Raw genomic sequence first — 25,298 nt, 5'->3', positions numbered from 1 at the left:
GAGTTTCAGGAGCTATGGAGGAAGTTAAAGAACAGGATGTCAAGGGTGGTAATCTCTGAATTACTCCCAGTGCTACATGCTAGTGTTTATAGGAACAGCAAGATAAGATATGTTAACGCGTGCCTGGTGAGTTGGTGCAGGAGGGAAAGCTACAGATTTCAGGGGCAGAAGGGACCTGTACAAGGTTCAAGGGTTGCACTGCGACAGGGCTGGGACCAAGCTCCTTGTGAGGAATTAACTAGTGGGGGAGAGTTTGAACTAATTTTGCATGGGGTGGGACACCAGGATGAAGCATTAGAGAGGAGAGACAAGGTGCACAGAGGACGGGGAGAGACAAACATCATTAGAATAAAGAGTAATTCAGAAAATGGAGGGATCAGACAGGGGAGAATTGCAAAGCTGACTAAGGTGTAAGCGTAAATGCATGGAGTGTGGTAAATAAGTTTGGTGAGCTGCAGGCACAAATAACCACATGGGACTATGATATAGTGGCAATAATGGAGACCTGGTTCAAACAAGGTAAGGATTGGGAACTTAATATTTCTGGCTACAAGGTATTCAGGAAAGATAACAAAGGAAAAAAAGGGGGTGGGTGGGTGGCAGTATTGATCAAAGCTATTGTTACAGCAATGGAAAGAGATGATTTAATCGAGGGTTCATAGACACAGTTTATTTGGTTAGAATTAAGGAACAATAATGGAGTTATTATGCTGCTGGGTGTATACTATAGGCCACCAAATAGTGGGAAGGAGACAGAGGAGCAATTTTGCAGGAAAATTGAAGATGTGAGAACTTTAGCATAGTGATATGGATATCAATTATCCTAATATAGCCTGGAAAAATAACAATGTAAAGTGTAGAGAGGGAGGAATTCCTGAAATGTGTACCAAGAGAACTCTCTTGATCAGTATGTTTCCAGCCCAACAAGGAAGGAAGCAAGCAGCGCTGGATCTAATTCAGGGGAATGGCAAGTGGAGCATGTTTCAGTGGGGGAGCATTTGGGAAACAGTAATCACAATATCATTAGGTTTAGAGTAGTTATGGAAAAGGACAAGGAAAAATCAAATCTGGAAATACTCAACTGGAAAAGGACTAATTTTAATAAGTTGAAAAGGGATCTTGCCCAGTTGGATTAGAATCAAAGATTGGCAGGTAAAACAGTAAATGAGTAATGTGAGATCTTCAAAGAAGAGATGGTTCGGGTACAGACTAGACACATTCCCATGAAGGGGAAAGGAACGGCATCCAAAGCTAGAGCTCTGTGGATGATTAAAGATACAGAGATTAAAATAAAACAGAAAAAGGAGGCTTATGGTAAATGTTAGGTTCATAATATAGTGGAGAACCAAGCTGAATACAGAAAGTACAGAGGAGAACTGAAGAAGGAAATAAGAGGGGCAAAGAGGGTGTATGACAATAGATTAGTGGGTAACATAAAAGGGAACCCAAAAGACTTTTATAAATATATAAATAGTCAAAAGAAGGGTGGGACCATTAGGGACCAAGAGGGAGATCTTCTTGTAGAGGCAGAGGGCATCGCTGAGGTACTAAATGAATACTTTGCATCTGTCTTCACTAAAGGAGGAGGTAAAGGAAGAGGTGATAGAGAAATTAGATGGGTTAGAAATAGATAAAGAGGAAATACATAAAAGGTTGGCAGCACTCAAAGTAGAAATGTCACCTGGTCCAGATGGGATGCTTCCCAGATTGCTGAGGGAAGTAAGGGTGGAAACTGTGGAGGCTCTGGCCAAAATGTTCCAATCCTCCTAGATATGGGGATGGTGCCAGAGGACTGGAGGATTGCAAATGTTACACCACTGTTCAAAAAAGAGGAGCGGGATAAACTTGACAACTATAGGCCTGTCAGCCTAACGTGGTGGTGTGGAAATTTTAAAGAAAATAATCTGGGATAAAATTAATTGGCACTTGGAAAAATATGGGTTAATAAATGAAAGCCAACATGGATTTGTTAAAGGCAAATCATGTTTGACTAACTTGATTGAGTCCTTTGATGAAGTAACTGAGGGGGTTGATGAGGGTAGTGCAGTTGATGTGTATATGGACTTTCAAAAAGCGTTTGATAAAGTACCACATCATAAACTTGTTAGCAAAATTGAAGCCTATGGGACTAAAGGGGCAGTGGCTGCATGGATATGAAATTGGCTAAGATACAGAAAGCAGAGAATAGTGGTGAATGGTTGGTTTTCAGACTTGGGGGAAGTACACAGTGATGTTCCCCAGGGGTTGGTATTAGGACCACTGCTCTTTTTGATATATTAATGACCTAGACTTAGGTATACAGGGTATAATTTCAAAGCTGGCAGATGACACAAAACTCGGAAATGTAGTAAACAATGAGGATAGTAACAGACTTTAATTTAGTGTGGAGAAGTATGAAGTGAAACCTTCATAAAACACTGGTTAGACCCCAGCTGGAGTATTGTGTTCAATTCTGGGCACCACACTTTAGGAAGGATGTCAAGGCCTTGGAGAGGGTGCAGAGGAGATTTACTAGAATGGTACCAGGGTGCAAGACTTCAGTTATGTGGAAAGACGAGAGAAGCTGGGATTGTTCTCCTTACAGCAGAGAACATCAAGGGAAGATTTTATAGAGTTCAAAATTTTGAAGGGTTTTGATAGAGTAAATATGGAGAAACTGTTTCCAGTGGCAGAAGATAACCAGAGGACATAGATTTAATGTTTTGGCAAAAGAACCAGAGGCGACATGAGGAAAAAAAATTATGCAGTGAGTTGTTATGATCTGGAATGCACTGCCTGAAAGGGAGGTGGAAGCAGATTCAATAGTAACTTTTAAAAGGGAATTCGATACATACTTGAAGTGGAAAAATTTGCAGGGCTATGGGGTAAGAGCTGGGGTGTGGGGCTAATTGGATAGCTCTTTCAGCACGATGGGCCAAATGGCCTCCTTCTGTGCTGTATCATTCTGTGATTCTATGATAAGTAAAAAGGAAAGACAGTTTAATCCTACAGCATGAGTCATATCATTCCTTGATTGGGTTATACCAGCAATTTAACTTCAGCATTGATGAGCTGTGCTGTTTGCTGCAGATAAATTTCACTGAGAGTAGAACCTTTGTCATCTTTCTTGCTTAAGTCTCTGCACATCACTGGTCAGCTCATCAGAATGCAGCTTTTAATGATATATCTAATTACATTAGAATAATGAGCACGATGGCATCACTGTCAAGGGATATAGGTGGTGTAGATGTCCTATAGCACAGAAAATCATTAAAGGTATTTATCTTATGAAGAAACATTGAGGAATGCTGATTGTAAAACAATAATTGGAGTAACGTTAAACTGATAAATGGTTGCATCAAATATTAATCATAAACATAAAAATAATTTGTAATCTAATACCATGCAAGGCAAATTCAACCTGTCCTCATAATTTAACCCTTTTAGCTCTGTTATCATTCTGGTGAATCTGCGCTGCACCCCCTCCAAGGTCAATATATCCTTCCTGGGGTGCAGTGCCCAGAACTGAACGCAGCACTCCAAATGGGATCTAACCAGAGCTTTATATAACTGTAACATAACTTCCACCCCTTTGTAGTCCAACCCACTTGAGATGAAGGTTAACATTCCATTTGCCTTTTAAATTACTTGTTGTACCTGTCCACTAGTTTATAGTGATTTCTGTGCATGGAGCCCTAAATCTCTGCTCCTCCACAGTTCCTAGAATCTCACCATTTAGAAAATATCCTTGTTCTCTTCAGCCTCTTCTGACTTTCTTGTCTCTCTTCACTCCCTCTCTGTCTTCACAGAATCATAGAATGGTTACAGCATGGAAGGAGGCCACTCGTCAAGCCCGTGCCGGCTCTATGCAAGAACAATCCAGCTAGTCCCACTCGCCTGTCCTATCCCCGAAGCCCTGCAGATTTTTTTCCCTTCAAGTACTTATCCAATTCCATTTTGAAAGCTACGATTGAATTTGCCTCCACCATCCCCTCAGGCAGTGTATTCCAGATCACAACCACTCGCTGTCTTTAAAAAAAAAAAGGTTTTTCTCATGTTGCCTTTGGTTCTTTTGCTAATCACCTTAACTCTATGTCCTCTGGTTCTTGACCTTTCAGCCAATGGGAACAGTTTCTTGCTATCTACTCTGTCTAGACCCTTCATGATTTTGAATACCTCTATCAAATCTCCTCTCAACCATCTCTGTTCTAAGGAGAACAACCCCAGCTTCTCCAGTCTATCCACATAACCAAAGTCCCTCATCCCTGGAATCATTCTAGTAAATCTCTTCTGCACCCTTCCTAACGACTTCACATCTTTCCTGAAGTGCGATGCCCAGAACTGGACACAATACTCCAGTTGTGGCCGAACCAGTGTTTTATAAAAGGTTCATCATAACTTCCTTGCTTTTGTACTCTATGCCTCTATTTGTAAAGCCCAGGATCCCGTATGCTTTCTTAACCACTTTCTCAACCTGCCCTGCCCTCTTGAACGATTTGTGCACAGATACCCCCCAGATCTCTGTTCCTGCACCACTTTTAGAATTGTATCCTTTAGTTTATATTGCCTCTCCTCATTCTTCCTACCGAAATGTATCAATTCACACTTTTATGCGTTGAATTTCATCTGCCACGTGTCTGCCCATTCCACCAGCCTGTCTATGTACTCTTGAAGTCTATCACTACCCTCCTCAATGTTCACTATCTTTCCAAGTTTTGTGTCAGCTGCAAATTTTGAAATTGTGCCCTGTACACCCAAGTCCAAGTCATTAATATACATAAAAAAAAGGAGTGGTCCCTAGTACCGACCCCTGGGGATCACCACTGTAAACAACCATTCACCACTACTCTCTGCTTCCTGTCACTTAGCCAATTTCGTATCCATGCTGCCACTGCTCCATTTATTCCATGGGCTTCAACTTTGATGACAAGCCTATTATGCGGCACTTTATCAAATGCCTTTTGGAAGTCCATATACACATCAACCGCATTGCCCTCATCAACCCTCTCTGTTACCTCATCAAAAAACTCAATCAAATTGGTTAAACACGATTTGCCTTTAACAAATCCATGCTGGCTTTCCTTAGTTAATTTTTTGAACAAGGGTGTAACATTTGCAATTCTCCAGTCCTCTGGCACCACCCCCATGTCTAAGGATGATTGGAAGATTATGGCCAGTACTGCCGCAATTTCCACCTTTACTTCCCTCAGCAACCTAGGATACATCCCATCCGGACTGGGTGACTTATCTACTTTAAGTACAGCTAGCCTTTCCAGTACCTCCTCTTTATCAATTTTTAGCCCATCCAGTATCTCGACTACCTCTTCACCTACTTGACTTTGGCAGCATCCGAAACCTTTGTGAGTCCAGGTTAATCAGTTGCTCCAAGGTAGGTGTCTGTACTAGGTATTTTCTAGGATTCAGTGTCACGGGCACTTCCATAAATGAACCCCGTTTCCTTTGTCACCAGGAGTTTTCCTTTACAATTAAACTCCTTGTTGTGTGAACTGTCCTTACAAACTACCACCCAATCTCAAACCTCCCTTTCCTCTCTCAAATTGTTGAACGTGTTGCCACCTTCCACATCGATGCCCATCTTTCCTGCAACTCCATGTTTGAATCACTCCAATCAGGGTTTCCATCCCTGCACAGCACTGAACTGGTCCTAACCAAAGTCACTAATGACATCCTCTGTGACTGTGACCATTATACATTATCCTTCCTCATCTTTCTCAACCTCTCTGTAGCCTTTGACATAGTTGACCATACATTCCTCCACCAACATCTTTCCTCCATTGTCCGGTTCAGTGGGATTGCCCCAGTTTGGTTCCATTCTTACCTATCCAACCATACCCAGAGCATCTCTAGCAATGAATTCTCTTCCTGCACCTGCACAGTTTACCTCTGTAGCCTCCAAGAATCTGTCCTTGGACCCCTCCTCTTCTTCATCTACGCCCCCTAGGTGACATCATCCACAGACATGGGGTCAGCTTGCACATATATGCAGACAACTCCCAGCTCTACCTCTGGACCACCTCTATCGACTCCTCCACCGTCTGTGTTGTCAGACTTCTTGTTCAATATCCAGTCTTGGATGAGCCACAATTTCTTCAAATTAAACATTGGGAAGACTGAAGCTATTATCTTCTGGCCCCACCACAAGAGAGAGCAATTCCTGAACATTTGCTACAATGAAGGAGCCAATAGCTCAAAGTGTCCTACGTTCTTAACAACAGAAGTAAACCGCAGGAAGATCAAAAAACAGGGACGATCAAGATACTACTAAAGATAATAATTAAACTTTTACTGTGTGCATTTATTATTACCAATTGTAAAACAATGCTATAGAGAGTTCAAAAGTATAGATTTTCAAACTGGGGTCTCCAGATCCTAAGGGGTCCACCAGGGGATTCCAGGTTGTCTTTGAGATCACCAAATTTCTGTCCACCTGTCATCAGATTTCTGCAGTTGTTACCTTATTAGTGCATTCTAATGAAAATCATTTTCTGCAATGATTGCACTCATTTTCTTCAGGTAGCACACGCTATTATTTAGAAGTTAGGAAATGGTCCTCAGGAGCATGTCATTATTTGTAAGGGTTCTCCACACAGCAAAATTTGAAAACTACTGTTCTAAATCATAGATGATGTGTTTCTTATTGTCCATGGCCCCAATTTTAACTCCAGCGGGTGGGTGATGAGGTGATTTGGAAACTCAACCATAGCTTCAGAAATGAGGCCCGGGTTATTTTAATTCCCAGGCTTCATTTAAATCCCATTGGTGAGAATCCGCGGAAAAACACGTGGCCCATTGGCCGCCCGCCGACACAAGGTAGATGGCGGAATCGGGTTGCTTGGCGTCTCGCAGGAGTCTCTCATTCGGGAAGGGGGAGGCCTGAGCTCTCCTTGAGAGTTCGGATGAGCACTCCTGCTTCTCCTGGCTCCACAAAAGATAGAAAAAAATGTAACCTTTTACAGCCTCTTCCAACCCGGTTCAGCCTGTTGGGAAAGCCACAGTAGGTTCCCTGCTCAGGCCTGAGTTAAAATTGCAGTCAAATCCCGATAACGTCATCAGGACCTGACATACATATGTAAACAAGGACACCGTCGGCTTTGGGCATCTCAGGAGAGCAGGCTGAAATTGTAGATGGCAGGATCCTCATGGTTTTCTGATGGTTAAGTAACTAGAGTGATATTAACTGCCCACCTGCCCAGTTTACACTAGGCAGGTAGGTTTAAAATTGCCCCCTATGTTTTATTCATTGATAAGGTCCCGTTATTAATGGGGAGGCAGGGAGGCGGCGGGGGAGTGCGGTAGGATGAGGAAAACCCGATAGGGCCTCATTTAAGTAATCTTTGGCAGAGACCCGCGCCCAACTGCCGGTGAAATTGACAGCCTGGCCGGCGGGCGAGAGTACAATCAAGTGGCAGGAGGCCGCAGCCGGGGACCAAAGGGGACGGTCCCCGGCAGACAGTAGAGGCCGATGTCTCTGGGCCATGATCTGAACTGGTGGGGGGGGCAGCAAGGACATCGGGGTCACTATCGGGGCTGGGGGAGGCCAAAAGCTTCCTTGTGAGGCCTGGGGGAAGCACTCCTGCTCCTCCTGGCCCACAAGGAATGCTAAGAGGAGCAAATCTTAGCACTTAGCTTGGCCAGATGGCAGCTCCCACCTCAGATCAGCTGCCGGGAATCCCACAGCTTGGGCCTCCCCCTCACTCACTGTTAAATTTAAGTTGCGGTGTCGATGATGTCATCAGACCATGACTTTTGAATGTTAATGAGACCCCGCTCTGCCTTTTCTGGGAGACTCGTTGATGGCCTGGTTTGTGTTTGTTAAATTTTAAATGGATGGGAATGAGGTCAGGTTGCTTGATCCCAATATTTTATGCTCCTCCCCCCGCCGACCCTCACCCGCCCGTCGTGGGGGGGGGGGGGGGGCGTTAAAATCGAGGACATGGTGAACTACTATATGAAATATAGTTTCTTATCCAACAAAATCATTAGAATTTAAAAAAAAATAATAATACATGCATTAGTACCAGTTACTATGGATATCAAAATAAAATGACAGCTCTTCCACTCCTCGGGGCTTATTTACAAGAAACCAATTTTAGTTCCATTGATTTAATTGGAAAATGATTTAATCACATAGAGCTAGACACAAAACATTAAAAATATCTATAGAACCTCGGTCTCATAAATTTATAAGGTAATTTTTATAAGAGGCTTAATCCTGGTAAACCTGTGGAGCTGGCACTAACATAGAATCATAGAATCATAGAAGTTACAACATGGAAACAGGCCCTTCGGCCCAACATGTCCATGTCGCCCAGTTTATACCACTAAGCTAGTCCCAATTGCCTGCACTTGGCCCATATCCCTCTATACCCATCTTACCCATGTAACTGTCCAAATGCTTTTTAAAAGACAAAATTGTACCCGCCTCTACTACTGCCTCTGGCAGCTCGTTCCAGACACTCACCACCCTTTGAGTGAAAAAATTGCCCCTCTGGACCCTTTTGTATCTCTCCCCTCTCACCTTAAATCTATGCCCCCTCGTTATAGACTCCCCTACCTTTGGGAAAAGATTTTGACTATCGACCTTATCTATGCCCCTCATTATTTTATAGACTTCTATAAGATCACCCCTTAACCTCCTGCTCTCCAGGGAAAAAAGTCCCAGTCTGTCTAACCTCTCCCTGTAAGTCAAACCATCAAGTCCCGGTAGCATCCTAGTAAATCTTTTCTGCACTCTTTCTAGTTTAATAATATCCTTTCTGTAATAGGGTGACCAGAACTGTACACAGTACTCCAAGTGCGGCCTCACCAATGCCCTGTACAACTTCAACAAGACATCCCAACTCCTGCATTCAATGTTCTGACCAATGAAACCAAGCATGCTGAATGCCTTCTTCACTACCCTATCCACCTGTGACTCCACTTTCAAGGAGCTATGAATCTGTACTCCCAGATCTCTTTGTTCTATAACTCTCCCCAACGCCCTACCATTAACGGAGTATGTCCTGGCCCGATTCGATCTACCAAAATGCATCACCTCACATTTATCTAAATTAAACTCCATCTGCCATTCATCGGCCCACTGGCCCAATTTATCAAGATCCCGTTGCAATCCTAGATAACCTTCTTCACTGTCCACAATGCCACCAATCTTGGTGTCATCTGCAAACTTACTAACCATGCCTCCTAAATTCTCATCCAAATCATTAATATAAATAACAAATAACAGCGGACCCAGCACCGATCCCTGAGGCACACCGCTGGACACAGGCATCCAGTTTGAAAAACAACCCTCCACAACCACCCTCTGTCTTCTGTCGTCAAGCCAATTTTGTATCCAATTGGCTACCTCACCTTGGATCCCATGAGATTTAACCTTATGTAACAACCTACCATGCGGTACCTTGTCAAATGCTTTGCTGAAGTCCATGTAGACCACGTCTACTGCACAGCCCTCATCTATCTTCTTGGTTACCCCTTCAAAAAACTCAATCAAATTCGTGAGACATGATTTTCCTCTCACAAAACCATGCTGACTGTTCCTAATTAGTCCCTGCCTCTCCAAATGCCTGTAGATCATGTCCCTCAGAATACCCTCTAACAACTTACCCACTACAGATGTCAGGCTCACTGGTCTGTAATTCCCAGGCTTTTCCTTGCCGCCCTTCTTAAACAAAGGCACAACATTTGCTACCCTCCAATCTTCAGGCACCTCACCTGTAGCGGTGGATGATTCAAATATCTCTGCTAGGGGACCCGCAATTTCCTCCCTAACCTCCCATAACGTCCTGGGATACATTTCATCAGGTCCCGGAGATTTATCTACCTTGATGCGCGTTAAGACTTCCAGCACCTCCCTCTCTGTAATATGTACACTCCTCAAGACATCACTATTTATTTCCCCAAGTTCCCTAACATCCATGCCTTTCTCAACCGTAAATACCGATGTGAAATATTCATTCAGGATCTCACCCATCTCTTGTGGTTCCGCACATAGATGACCTTGTTGATCCTTAAGAGGCCCTACTCTCTCCCTAGTTACCCTTTTGCCCTTTATGTATTTGTAGAAGCTCTTTGGATTCACCTTTGCCTGATCTGCCAAAGCAATCTCATATCCCCTTTTTGCCCTCCTGATTTCTCTCTTAACTCTACTCCGGCAATCTCTATACTCTTCAAGGGATCCACTTGATCCCAGCTGCCTATGCATGTCATATGCCTCCTTCTTCTTTTTGACTAGTGCCTCAATCTCCCGAGTCATCCAAGGTTCCCTACTTCTACCAGCCTTGCCCTTCACTTAATAAGGAATGTGCTTACCCTGAACCCTGGTTAACACACTTTTGATGTTTTTGCCTTCATCAGATTTCATTGATGTAGACTATTTTTGGAGCATGCAGCAGTGAAAAATATCCAGGACTCTCTACGATGTTGCTCAGGTCAATTACAACGATCTCATGTGATGTTAAGAAGATGTCATATAAATGATAAATTTAGGATAAATAATTGCCCTGAAATTCTGGGGGGAGGAGGGGAGGCCAAAGGGAGCCCAACGGAATATAATGCTCGTCTTTATTTCTGGTTAAGTTGTTGCAAGCAGCACAGAAAACCTGGGACTTAAAGATTAAAATGAGCAAATGTAAATTTTATTTTACTTTAGTGTTGTGGAGAAAAAAAATATTCACACTCTTTAAAATCTTCAAAAGGTTTTCATAATATTTTCAATTAGATTGGATACATACTCAATATTGGCATGAATGATACATAAATGTGATTAGTTTCAAATATGAACAAAGGACAATGCAATTCATGTATTTTTTCCAAATTATTCTGGAATAATTACAAAGCTTATTTGATAGTTTTGATAGTGTGCCCAGTGACTCTAAAGTTCATCACACACTGTCTCCTGTATTTTTTAACGGAATTGTTCTGATTGATTTAAAATTCTGTTTAACAACAGTATTCATGGCCTGAGGCTACAGACAGCTGCTTCATTTCATTTGTAACCATTGACAAATATATTGCTCCATGTGTCTCTGGGCCTCAGTTTGCAGCCTGCTTGGCAGTCAGATGTTGCTGGAGCAGAGATCTCTGTTGTCTGAAACTACAGTCTTAAACTTAAATAAAGCCAATTATATAGGCATGAGGGGCGAGTTGGCTAAGGTAGATCGGGAAATTAAATTAAAGGGTATGACGGTTGAATATCATTGGCAAACATTTAAAGAAATATTTCAATATTCTCAACAAATATACATTCCGTAGAGAAATAAAACCTCCATGGGAAAAGTGATCCACCCATGGCTAACTAAAGAAGTTAAGGATAGTATTAGATTAAAAGAAGAGGCCAATAATGTTGCCAAGAAGAGTAGTAAGCCTAAGGATTGGGAGCGTTTTAGAAACGAGCAAAGGACGACCAAAAAATTGATAAAAAGGGATTGCTAAGTTAGGACTCCGAACTCAGATCTGGCATTACTCTCTCCTCAGCTATGCGCCACCAAAGCCCCATTATTCAAAATCCTTCCCTTCCCCACTTCCCTTCAATCTCCTGCAATCACTGTACCAAACTTTAGTCCACCTCATTCTGCTACTACACGCATACTCCACAACTGCGACTCTCCTCACTATTACTTCTCTCACTTCCCCACACCTCTTCCGTCTTTCACACAACATGTACATTCTCAAAACATCTCACTAGTCCACCACTAACATGTTCTCTTCTTTCTCGCAGGACAAGTTGGTGCATAATACAAGGGGGCTTGCGAGCACAGGAGGAGGGAGAGCCTTCATCCATGTCTTGTTCCCACTTGAGGAGGAGATTCTGGATATCGTGGGTGAGTCAAGCCCGCTACCATTAGTGAGGCTGGAGGACGTGTCCCACTCAATTTTATGCATCTTAACCTCTTTTTCCCTTTCCACTCCAATATCTGCTTGATCAATCGCCATTCATCTCTCTCTGCTGACCCGTGACACTAACTGTCACTCTCTTCCATTTCAGATCCAGAAGCTGTTCAGGACCCTGGGTGAGCAGAGAAAGAGGAGGACAGCACCATGGAAGAAGAAACATCACTCAACCGTACCCTTGCAGGCACCAGTTCACATACTGGCACCCTGTGTAGTTCAGAGGGTAGGTTAGATGCACCCAGCACTAGTGGCAGGAGGATCGGATGTCCCAGGAAACAGATCGCCCGAGAGAGAGCTCGCACCTGAGCCCTGCTACAGAGGGCACAGATGATGAGTTTGATGGCCTACACTATAGAAGGAGACTGATGGCATTACACCAGGAACTTCAAGTACACTGGGTTGCCTACCAGCCACTTCTGCACATGGAACAGTGCAGTCAACCATGGAGCAAGTGGTCAGCTCTGTGAATACTGCAGGATGGCCCACAGCTATCTAATAACTGTTTTGACAGCTTCGCTGGGAGCTTAGACAGTTGCCCTTTCCTCTGGCTTTCAAACCAAGAGGGACACAAAAGAAAGGGTCTCCAAGAGCCTCACTTCATTTCTGCACTCTGTTTTCACATAGAGCAGTGGTACAGAATATAGGGCGTTAGGAAATAAATTAAAAAGCAGGACCTCTAAGGTAGTAATCTCAGGATTACTCCCAGTGCCACAAGCTAACGAGAGCAGAAATAGGAGAATAGACCAGATGAATGCGTGGCTTGAGAGATGGTGTAGGAAGGAGGGGTTTAAATTCCTGAGGCATTGGGACCGATTCTGGGAAAGGCAGGACCTGTACAAGCTGGACGGATTGCACCCAAGCAGAACCGGGACCAATATCCTCACGTGGGCATTTGCTAGTTCTGTTGGGGAGGGTTTAAACTAGTGTGGCAGGGGGATGGGAACCAAAGGGCAGGTACAGATAGGACAAATTCAGACCAGGAAACGGGAAGTAGAAAAGCAGTTAGTGATGTAGTTAGCGACTCAGAAAGGCAAAAGAAACAAAGGTTAAATAGTGTTCAGCACAGGAATTTGATAGGGTTAAAGGGTATATACTTCAATGCAAGGAGTATTACGAACAAAGCAGATGAGCAAAGGGCACAGATAGACACATGGCAGCATGATATCATTGCTGTAACGGAAACGTGGCTTAAAGAGGGGGATAATTGGCAGCTCAATATCCCTGGATATAGAGTTTACAGGCAGGATAGAGTGGGTGATAAAAAAGGAGGGGGGGGTAGCATTATTGGTTAAAGAATCAATTAGAGTTGTGAGAAAGGATGATATGCTAAATGGATCATCAATCGAGTCCAAATGGGTTGAGCTAAGAAATAAAAAAATGACAATCACACTACTAGGAGTGTACCATAGACACCCGAATAGCGAAAGGGAGATAGAAGAACAAATATGTAGGCAAATTTCTGAGTGCAAAAATAAGAGGGCAATAATAGGAGGGGACATCAACTGGGATTCAAACAGTGTGAGGGGCACAGAGGGTGCAAAATTCTTGATCGGTATCCAGGAGAACTTTTTTAACCAATACGTGACAAGCCCAACAAGAGGGGATGCAATTCTAGATTTAGTCCTGGGAAATGAAGATGGGCAAGTGGGTGAAGTGACAGTGGGTGACCATATTGGGAATAGTGACCACAATTCAGTTAGTTTTAGCATTATTATGGAAAGGGACAGAGTTAAATCAGGAGTAAACGTTTTAAATTGGGGGAAGGCAAATTTTACAGAACTAAGAGGTGATTTGGCAGAAGTGGACTGGACACAACTACTTGAGGAGAAATCAGTGGGAGGCACCAAAAAGTAAAATTCTACGGGTCCAATGCAGACACGCCCCCTCAAAGAAAAAGGGTGGCACTGCCAAATTTAGACCCCCCTGGTTGTCTATAAGTATACGGGACAAGATAAAGCAGAAAAAGAAAGTTTATGACTGACACAGAAAACTAAATACTGCAGAAAGCTTAGAGGAGTATAGAAAGTACAGGGATGATGTAAAAAAGGAAATAAGGAAAGCAAAGTGAGGGCATGAAAAAATATTAGCTCGTAAGATTAAAGAAAACCCAAAGATGTTTTATCAGTACATTAAGAACAAGAGGATAGCTAAGGAAAAGGTGGGACCTATCAGGGATGATAAGGGTAACTTGTGTGTAGAAGTAGAGGATGTGGGTAGGGTTTTAAATGAATATTTTGTTTCCATATTCACGAAAGAAAGGAATGATCCGGACGTAGTAGTTAAAGAGGAGAGATGTGAAATATTGGATAAGGTAAACATTACGAGAGAGGAAGTACTAGAGGGACTGGAATCCTTGAAAGTTGATAAGTCACCAGGGCCGGATGGATAGTTTCCTAGGCTATTGAAGGAAGCCAGGGAGGAAATAACGGATGCTCTGAGGATCATTTTCCAATCCTCACTAGATACAGGGGAGGTACCGGAGGACTGGAAGATTGCAAACATAGCACCATTGTTTAAAAAGGGTACAAGGGAAAGGCCGAACAATTATAGGCCAGTCAGTCTTACCTCGGTGGTGGGCAAACTATTAGAATCAATACTGAGAGATAGGATAAACTGTCAATTGGAAAGGAATGGTTTAATCAGGGATAGACAGCATGGATTTGTTCAGGGAAGGTCATGCCTTACAAATCTGATTAAATTCTTTGAGGAAGTGACAAGGAGGATTGATGAGGGTAGTGCAGTGGATGTTGTCTACATGGATTTTAGTAAGGCATTTGACAAGGTCCCACATGGCAGACTGGTCAGAAAGGTAAAAGCCCATGAGATACAGGGAAATGTGGTGAATTGGATCCAAAATTGGCTCAGTAACAGGAAACAAAGGGTAAAAGTCGATGGATGTCTTTGCGAATGGAAATCCGTTTCCAGTGGTGTGCCACAGGGCTCAGTGTTTGGTCCGTTACTGTTTGTGGTATATATTAATGATTTGGACTTGAATGTAGGGGGCATGATTGGCAAATTTGCAGATGACACAAAAATTGGCCGTGTAGTTGATAGTGAAGAAGATAGCTGTAGACTCCAAGAAGATATCAATGGGTTGGTGGAGTGGGTGGAGAAGTGGCAAATGGAGTTCAACCCGGAGAAGTGTGAGGTAATGCACTTAGGGAGGGCAAACAGTAAAAGGGAATACGCAGTAAACGGGAATATATTGAGAGGGGTAGAGGAAGTGAGAGACCTTGGAGTGCATGTGCACAGGTCCCTGAAGGTGGCAGTACAGGTGGATAAGGTTGTGAAGAAGGCATACGGAATGCTCTCCGTTATTAGCCGACGTATAGAATACAAAAGCAGGGATGTAATGATGGAACTGTATAAAACGCTGGTAAGGCCACAGCTGGAGTATTGTGCGCAGTTCTGGTCACCATACTACAGGAAGGACGTAATTGCTCTGGAGAGTGTGCAGAGAAGAGTTACAAGAATGTTGCCAGGTCTCGAAAATTGCAGCTACGAGGAGAGATTGGATAGACTGGGGTTGTTTTCCTTGGAGCAGAGGAGGCTGAGGGGTGACTTGATTGAGGTGTACAAAATTATGAGGGGCCCAGATAGAGTAGACAGGAAGTACCTGTTTCCCCTAGCAGAGAGTTCAAGAACTAGAGGACATAGATTTAAGCTGATTGACGGAAGGATTAGAGGGGACATGAGGAAAAACGTCCTTTACCCAGAGGGTGGTGGGTGTATGGAATTCACTGTCTGAATTGGTGGTAGAGGCAGGGACCCTCAGCTCTTTTAAAAGGTACCTGGACCTGCACCTAAAGTGCTGTAAGCTGCAGGGCTATGGACCAGGTGCTGGAAGGTGGGATTATAATGGGCACCTGGTTGTTCCTCGAGCCAGCGCGGACACAATGGGTTGAGTGGCCCCCTTCTGTGCTGTATCTTTTCTATGGTTCTTTGGTTCTACTGCTAATGCTTAGCCCCATGAGAGTGCCAGTGACACCATGGGAAAGGGACATGCTGTCCTTTCTCATGATGGCAGCATGCCTGCTACCCTGCCATCCTCTCAACCAGTGTCCTTGTTTGCGTCAAACATTCAGCTGTGCCACTGCCCCAGTGCTGCCGAGAAGCAGCAGTCTGCAGCCGGGCCCTCTGCACCCAGAGCTCTTCGAGGTTGCCCACCAGAGCCATCTCAAGTGCCCTTAGTGGAAGTTCAACAGCTTCACTTCCCAAGCTCCAGTCGCCGAGGAACCAACTCGTAAGAGCATCAGGATAGGGAAAAAACACAGAAGTCAGGCATCAGGCTGATTTGTAATTGTCTATTGTTAGTTTTGTAGAATAATGAAAGCAAGAATGACTCTTCTTAGTGTTGTTAATCTTCTGTTAACTGTACTGCTGGATTAACTTTCATACTGATGGTAAGGTGAGACCAAAGAAGGTTTGCACTTTGAGGGCATTAATGTGGTGGGTATAGGACCCTTAGTGAGATGGGAGCAAGAGTATTCCTGCACTGGGGAGGGGAGGAACTGTTCATGTGAACCTTTCCTTCATTCGTTGCTGCCTGACAGCGCAGACAGCTGGTCAGCCCCTCTCTTCCTCATCTTCAGCCTCCTGCATTTCTTCCTTCTCAGAAGGCCGATGGTCTACTTGATCAAAGCTCTGATTGATGTATGGCTCTGATTATAGCGTTCCTTGGGCTTTGTGTTCAGGGTCATGAATTATGTGCTCCCTGTCACCTAGCAGCAATCCTGACACCCGATGGTCTGGGTGGAAGAGAGGGGTTATTGAACACTGGTGCAGGATAAAATCACCAAGACTACTGCTAGGAAGTAGTACAGTTCTGGTTACCACAATAAAGGAAGGATGTAATTGCATTACAGAGGAGATTTACAAGGATGTTCCCAGAGCTGGAGAATTTTAGCTTTGAGGAAAGATTGGAAAGGCTGGGGTTGTTTTCAGTGGAACAAAGGAGGCTGAGGGGAGATTTAATTGAGGTGTATAAAATTATGACGGGACTAGATAGAGTGGATAAGGAGGACCTATTTCCCTCATCAGAGGGGTTGGTAACCAGGGGGCATAGATTTAAAGTAATTGGTAGAAGGATTAGAGGGGAGCTGAAGAAAATCTTTTTTCACCCAGAGGATGGTGGGGGTCTGGAACTCACTGCCTGAAAGGGTGGTAGAGGCAGAAACCCTCAACTCATTCAAAAAGTACTTGGATGAGCACTTGAAGTGCCGTAACCCACAGAGCTACGGACCAAGTGCAGTAAAGTGGGATTAAGCTGGATAGCTCTTTTTCCGCCGGCACGGACACGATGGGTTGAATGGCCTCCTTCTGTGCCGTAACTTTCTATGATTCAATGATTCAATGAAAGGTCATCGACCTGAAACGTTAACTTTGTTTCTCTCTCCACAAATGCTGCCTGATCTGCTGAGTGTTTTCTAGCATTTTCTGTTTTTAATTTTGTAAAAGTAATATAGCTGCTGCACCTCCAAAAAGTAGATTAAAGCCATATTAAAGCACTGCAATTGCAGTTAAAACAGCCAAACCGGTCCAACAAGCACCCAGCAGCTTGAAATGATGAACCAGAGACTTTACAGAGGTGAGGGTCCCTTTAAATAGCACTTGTGAAGGCTGCTTCCCGACTGTTCCCACCATGATTTACTGGGAGGGCTTAAGAACTCACGAGTTAAGTGTTGGCACAAACCAATTTTCCAAATGAGTCCTAAATCAGTACAAGGTTCATTATAATATTTTAATTGTCTCAACGCTTGATATAGGCAGAGGCCTGGGATGCCTAATGGTGTTTTGGTCACGTGCAATCTTCGCAAGAAATTGGTATGTTGTGGACCAGTTTCGCATCCGAAATACGGGTGAAGCAATTCCAATTTTGCCCTTGTTATATTGACATTTTGGTAAGTTTTTATAGCAGGTTTAATTTTTGGAACAGTCGGGACTAATTGGTATCAAACTACGTTTATCTGGATTCTCAAGGAGGCTGGAATGTCATGCCCAATTGAAGAATCTAGAAATTTTGAGTGCTACTGCTATAACTTTGTGTTGAGTATTGAAAGAATCACTCTATTCCTTTAGAATGGGAGCGTGATATAAGTCAACTGATTTGTTGTTCACCAACATAAAGTCTTGAAGAGACATGACTTCTGAAAGCTTGTCTTGACGCTAAGAGAAGAAGCTATTCAACTACAAAAGGCCAATTCTATCCACTTGCAATGTCCATATATTTCAAATTGCAGCATGCATTGCTGGAAAACCAACTGAAGTGTTAACTCTGACTGATTATGTTTTCCTCTCCTTAACCCAGTATTCTGATTGCCTTATTGCTGCCCGGTTGAGATCAACTAACTCAGCGCAGATCACGGATTGGACTGGGAACCTTCCTGGTCTATTGATGAATTTATTCTGATGCCAAATACAAAGAGAAGGCAGATATTGTCACAGTGGATTTTCCAATTTATAATCATGTCCTACCCAAGTTTCCAAGGAATATTAATTCCCTTCCTTTTTCTTTGTGCCATTTGAGAATCAATTTGGATTCTTCAGCCTATCTTCATGACTTATTGATCTAAAACTAGAATCAACATCATTGCTCGTCTCTGAATCCTTATGATAGTCTCTGTAGGGTACTACATAAAGTCCAAGCCCATGAGGTAGATGGGAATGCATTAAAATAGATTGGCAAATGGTTGGTTGGTAGTGAACAACAAGTAGAAGTGCATGGGCAGTAGATTGCCACAATGTTCAGTGTTGGGGCCGCTGTTACTTATAATTTTTTAAAATGATTTAGAGGAAGTAATTGTGTCCAAAGTATCCAAAAATTGCAGATTGGGAGCAGTGGGAAATGATGAATATCAATGTGTACAGTTCAAAAGGATCTTGACACATTTGATCAGTGGGCAGAGAAATGGCAGATGTCGCTCAATATAGAGAAATGTAAGATTAAGAGATTTTGCAGAGGGAAGGTTGATGTGGGTGATGTGTTATATAGGAATATACTTCAGGTATTTGAGCAGCCAAGAGATCTTGGGTTTTAATGGACAGGTCACTAAAACCTTTAGCACAATATTCCCCAGCTGTTAAGACAACAAACAGAACGTTGGGATGCATTGAAAGGGGTATATCATTTAAATTCAGAAGATCAATTTAAAACCGGCATGGGTTGTGGAAGAAGAAACCGTAATACGTTTGAAGAAGGAACTAGATAGGTTCTTCTCAATGAATGGAAATTCAGGGTTATTACAAATGCACCCAGGAAATGCCATAGACCGGTGTGCTAGATGGATCAAAAGTCTTCTCCTGTTACTACGGCCCTGATTTTAACTCCCCCCCCCCCCACCACCCTGCATGGCGGAAACCGGGCAAGTAGGGCAGTTAAAATGAGGCCAGTCACTTATCCCCTTTAATCCTGCTGCCTTCCTGCCATGCCCGATCTTAACCTGCTCTTTTGAGCAGGCCAGTGGGACACCCATTGGAAGGAAGCGGGGTCCTACTTTAAATATGCAGATCGGGTTCCAATGAAGTCATGAGGACCTGACTGCAATATTAGTTGGAGATTGGAGGCCTGAACGAGGAAGCAATGATGGCTTCCCCGTCAGGCCTGGCCTTTTGGGAGCCGGATAGTGGGCCAGAAGAGTCCCAGGTAAGTTTTATAACTTTATTTTTGGTTTCCTTGTGGGCCAGGAGGAGCAGGAGTGCTCCCTTGCCCCGGGCTCCTACTCCCCCCCGATCGTGGCTAGAACTTCCAACCCCCCACTGCCGATCGCCTCTAGACGCCCCCCCCCGCCCAAACAACTGTCTGCTGGGGACAGTTCCTATGGATCTGGTCAGGCTCGGGCAGGACTCCAGGAGCTCCATGTCCCCGGGTTCTCCATTCGCTGAGGGGCTCCTGCTCATCGTTCCTGCCCCCACTTTAAAATCTGGGCCTAAGGGAAGACTTTGATTCATTATCAAGGATGTTGACCGCGATATTCTTGTCTGTTACTGACATTTTTAATTTGCCACATGATAAACAATCTTCCAGCTCTAGTTTTCTTCAGAGAAACATTCAAAATGAATAAAAACAGAAAATGCTGGAAATACTCAGCAAGTCAGGCAGTATCTGTGGAGAAAGAAACAGAGGTGACATTTCAGGTCGATGACGTTTTGTCAGAACTGAAAGAAGTTGAAGATTTAACAGTTTTTAAGTAAGTACAGAACCTGGCGGAGGGAGGGAGTGGAGGAAAGAGTAAAAGGGAAGGTCTCTGGTAGGATGGAGGGCAGGAGTGATTAAATGACAAAAGAGGTGATGGTGTAAGGAAAGGAGGGTGGAATGGGACACGTAAAGATCAAAAAGATGGGTCCAGAGGAGCTGTAAATGGCAACAGCAGAACCATTACCAACACCTGCAGTCTGAAAAAACGGGAGCAGTGGTTACGATCTGAAATTATTGAAATCAGTGTTGAGTCTGGAAGGTTGTAAAGTGCCTAATTGAAAGATGAGGTGCTGTTCCTTGAGCTTCCGTTGAACTTCACTGGAACAGTGTAAGAGGCCGAGGGCAGAGAGGTCAGAGTGGGAGTGGGACGGGGAATTAAAATGGCAAACGACCAGAAGCTCAGGGTCACGCTTGCGGACTGAATGGAGGTGTTCAGCAAAGTGATCACCCAATCTGTGTTTGGTCTCCCGAATGTAGAGGAGAATGCATCGTGAACCGCAAATACAGTACACTAAATTGAAAGAAGTACAAGTAAATCGCTGTTTCACCTGGAAGGAGTCTTTTGGGACCTGGACGGTGGGAAGGGAAAAGGAGAAGGGACAGGTATTGCACCTCCTGCACTCGCACGGGAAGGTGCCATGAGGAGAAGAGCAGGGGTTGGGGGTGATGGAAGAGTGGACCAGAGTGTCGCAGAGGGAACGGTCCCTTCGGAATGCTGAAAGGGGAGGGGAAGAAATGTTTGGCGGTGGTGTCGCATTAGAGGTGATGAAAATGGTGAAGGATGACACATTGAATATGGAGGCTGGTGGGGTGAAAGGTGAAGACGAGGGAGTCCCTATCCTGGTTCTGGGAGGGAGGGGAAGGGGTGAGGGCAGAAGTGCGGGAAATGGGAAGGACACGGTCGAGGGCCCTGTCAACTACAGTGAAGGGGAACCCTCGGTTGAGGATAAAGGAAGACATATTGTAACGGAGACGGACAATCTGGGAGAAGGGAATAGAGTCCTTAAAGGAAGCAGGGTGGGAGGAAGTGTAATCAAGGTAGTTGTGGGAGTCGGTAGGCTTATAGTAGATATTGGTTGACTGCTGACGAAAGGTCATTGACCTGAAACATTAACTCTGTTTCTTTCTCCACAGACGCTGCCTGACTTGCTGAGTAATTGAAGCATTTTCTGTTTTTATTTCAGATTTCCAGCATCCGCAGTACTTTGCATTTGATTTAAAATGAATAGTTTTGCAGTTATATGATTAGAGTGAGCTGTTCCTAATTTAGCAGTAACTGTTATCAGTTTTTTGAAACACTTCAGATCTTTTAATCATTCAGAGGGAGCTGCAAGCACTTGTGCCTTTACTAATGTGATAAAGTTATAATGACGTAAATGCATGCATGGGTATTTTGCGTATAAAGGTGACAATTGATGGTGATAGATAATAAATGTGCCATTAGGAGAAATAATGATAATTGGGTGATGCCAGCTGTAATTGAGTCATTTTAAGGATGTGGTGAATCCTGAAGTAAATCAATGGTTTCAGAAGGAAACAGTTACACAAGAAGCATATTTACAGTCTATTCACTGAAATAAGAACTGTTTTAAACTATGTCTATAAACAAAATTATGACACACGGGTTGTTTTTTATATACTCAATACCTCCTTCATAACCTTCATGTCATTAATTTTGCCCACATTACGTAACCAGTCAGCAGTAAATCAGGACCAACAACTCCTGCCTTATTCTCCGACACTTAACAATGACTGGAACATTATTCAAAAGAATCAGCACTTCAGAAAGCAGCAATAAAAGTCAATAGCGATCATTAAAAAATGAAAAGCATTGGAATTCATAGAATCATAGAAAGGTTACAGCACGAAAGGAGGCCATTCGGCCCATCGAGTCCGTGCCGGCTCAATGCAAGAGCAACCCAGATAGTCCCTCTCCCCCGCTGTATCCCCGTAGCCCTGCAAATTTTTCCTTTCAAGTACTTATCCAGTTCCCTTTTGAAAGCCATGATTGAATCTGCCTCCACCACCTCCCCTCAGGCAGTGCATTCCAGATCACAGCCACTCGTGTGTAAAAAAAAGTTTTTCCTCATGTCACCTTTGGTTCTTTTGCCAATCACTTTAAACCTATGTCGTCTGGTTTTTGACCCTTCCACCAATGGAAGCAGTTTCTCTCTATCTATTTTGTCTAGACACTTCATGATTTTGAATACCTCTATCAAATCTCCTCTCAACCTTCTCTGTTCCAAGGAGAACAACCCCAGCTTCTCCAGTCTATCCACATAACTAAAGTCCCTCATCCCTGGAATCATTCTCGTAAATCTTTTCTGCACCCTCTCTAAGGCCGTCACATCTTTCCTAAAGTGAGGTGCCCAGAAGTGGACACAATACTCCAGTTGTGGTCGAACCATTGTTTTATAAAGGTATAAATTCACATCATTAAATATATTTAGGTTACCGAGGATGAGCATATAGACCCATCATTTAAATGATGTAAAACAAAAGAAGATTCATACCAGAATGACCACCCATAGTCCCAGGAGTGTGGTCTCCATTCCTCAGGTCCAAGACTGACTGTCACCTGGAATACTTGCGTGTACATCACATGAGCCACCATTCCTAGAAGCCCTAAATATGAAGAGGTAAAAGCATACTCTTATAAAGTCAACAAAAAAGCAATTAAAATAAGTTTGTAAAATAGTACAGAGGATGTTTGTACATAGACATGGTGCTTAGAATCATAGAATCTTACAGCACAGAAGGAGGCCATTCGGCCCATCGTGTCTGTGCCAGCTCTTTGAAAGAGCTATCCAATTAGTCCCACTCCCCCTGCTCTTTCCCCATAGCCCTGCAAATTTTTCCCCTTCAAGTATTTATCCAATTCCCTTTTGAAAGTTATTATTGAATCTGCTTCGACCGCCATTTCAGGCAGTGCATTCCAGATCATAATAACTCGCTGCGTAAAAGAATTCCCTTCATCTGCCCCCTGGTTCTTTGCCAATTATCTTGAATCTGTGTCCTCTGGTTACTGACCCACCTGCCTTTATCAAAACCCCTCATTATTTTGAACACCTCTTTCAAATCTCCCCTTAACCTTCTCTCTCTAAGGGGAACAACCTCAGTTTCTCCAGCCTCTCCACATGACTGAGGTCCCTCATCCCTGGCACCATTCTAGTAAATCTCCTCTGCGCCCTCTCCAAGGCCTTGACATCCTTCCTAAATTGTGGTGCCCAGAATTGTACACAATACTCCAGCTGGGGCCTAACCAGGGATTTATAAAGGTTCACAACATGCTTACCAGAAATAGAGTTGGAGACACTGCGTTAAGTCTAGGGGTCGCCAACACTGGCAAGATGTCTTCCTGGAGATTTCATCACAGGTTCCAACTGCCCCGCCCCCACACTCCCGCCATTGGTCCCCCAGCATGTCCATCCTCGCAGTGCCCCACCTTCTAGCCAATTGAAAAGTGAACAGCTTTGTTACCCGATTGGATGATTCTTGACTGTCAGACAAACAAGCTTTAATACTTGTTTTAATTGTACCACATATAGGGGGGGATCTTTCATCTTGGGAATGCTAGTTTTACCTTCAAAAAATGAGCACTAAAGCTCTGAAAGCCTGTTTGGTGCACGGAATTCACCCATCACTATTTTGAATCAGGGTTTCTTTTAAGCGCTCAGTGCTCCTGCCTGAAATTGCCTAGTTATGCATGCTAATTAGTGCTCTGCGCTTGTTTTAGGACCCTAATGCCCTTTTAAACAGCTCTGATGTCCTCTTCACCAACTCTAAATCAAATGTAAGGAATCTTACAACACCAGGTTATAGTCCAACAGTTTTATTTGAAAATCACAAGCTTTCGGAGGCTTTCTCCTTCGTCAGGTGACCTGACGAAGGAGAAAGCCTCCGAAAGCTTGTGATTTTCAAATAAAACTGTTGGACTATAACCTGGTGTTGTAAGATTCCTTACATTTGTCCACCCCAGTCCATCACCGGCATCTCCACATCACAACTCTAAATCAGTCACAGAATTGAACGGGCACAGCCTGGTGGGCTCCATTTCTAGTGATATTTAAAGAGATCATCAGCTGCTCTCTGGTAAATCACCGATGAGTTTATTTGGACCACTAGTGTGCTGCTTTTAAGCATTTTAGGAGTTTGTGACTCGAACTGCCCAAAAATAAAAGTAATTTGGTGAGTCAACATAGGGTTTTTGACCAGGGACAAACTTGTGCTTGGTTTCAATGGGCTTGGTCCTTGCACTGTCATTGTGGTTGGAAGAGGAGGAGGAAGAGGGGCAGGCTAAAGTCCAGGGAGCTGCTGCTGCAGACAGAAGAGACAGAAGGAGGGCAGCTTTACCCCACACCAATGTGTAGGACAAGAACTTTGTTACCTGCAGTTCACTGAAGAGCAGTGTATGAGGAGGCTCCGCTTTACCAGGGAGGCTGTCACAGAGCTCAGTCACCTGCAGCACCAACTGCAGGTCGCATACGTCCTTGCCCGTTGCTGTTAAAGTCGTTGTGCCTTGGGGTCATTCCTGGCTGCAGCAGTTGACATCTGCAACAACAACCAATCAGCTGTGCAGCTCTGCATTCTCCAGGTGACAGATGCGCTCTTTGTCAAAGCCAATGACCTCATATCCTTCCCCGTAGACATAGTGAGGCAGAAAGACAGGCTTCTGGGCTTTGCCAGGATTATAGGCTTTCCCCAGGTCCAGGGCATCATTGACTGCACACAAATAGCCTTGAATGCTCCAGCACACAAACCTGGGGTCTATATGAATAGGATGGGATTTCACTCACTGAACATCTAGCTGGTGTGTGGCAACATGCAGCGCATCATGCAGGTCTGTGCCAGGTTGCCTTCATCCTGCGCCAGTCTTCAATGTCCCCTCTCTTTCACCCGAGCATCGGGTCAGAGGTTGACTGCTTGGGGACAAAGGCTAACCCCTCCAGACCTGTCTAATGCCACCTCGCAGGAACCTGAGCACAGATGGAGAGATAAGGTACAATCAGTGCCATGCCTCTACTTGAGCCCTGATACAACAGACCATGGGTGCCCTGAAGTTAAGCTTCCACTGTCTAGATAGATCTAGAGGTGTCCTGCAGTACAGCCCCCAAAGAATCTCTAGAATCATCATTATCTGCTACATGCTGCACAACTTGCCATCCAGAGGGGCCAAACCATCCAGCCAACTGCAGAGGAAGACATGGAGGTG

At 43.9% G+C, this 25,298-nt stretch overlaps 1 protein-coding gene across 4 annotated transcripts in view; it reads right to left on the bottom strand.

Annotated features, from left to right (window-relative positions):
- The window catches only part of gsg1l (gsg1-like), a 256,010-nt gene that overhangs the window by 37,817 nt on the left and 192,895 nt on the right, over positions 1 to 25,298 (bottom strand). For all 4 annotated transcript variants that reach the window (XM_068003117.1, XM_068003113.1, XM_068003116.1 and 1 more), the window contains one exon: positions 22,600 to 22,711. In XM_068003117.1, coding sequence (XP_067859218.1) covers positions 22,600 to 22,711 — 112 coding nt within the window. The remainder of the gene's footprint in view (positions 1 to 22,599; positions 22,712 to 25,298) is intronic.

Source organism: Heptranchias perlo, chromosome 22 (genome assembly GCF_035084215.1).
Source record: "Heptranchias perlo isolate sHepPer1 chromosome 22, sHepPer1.hap1, whole genome shotgun sequence".
NCBI lineage: Eukaryota > Metazoa > Chordata > Chondrichthyes > Hexanchiformes > Hexanchidae > Heptranchias > Heptranchias perlo.
The sequence above is the reverse complement of the archived record's forward strand: the minus strand, read 5'-3'. Positions and strand labels throughout refer to the sequence as shown.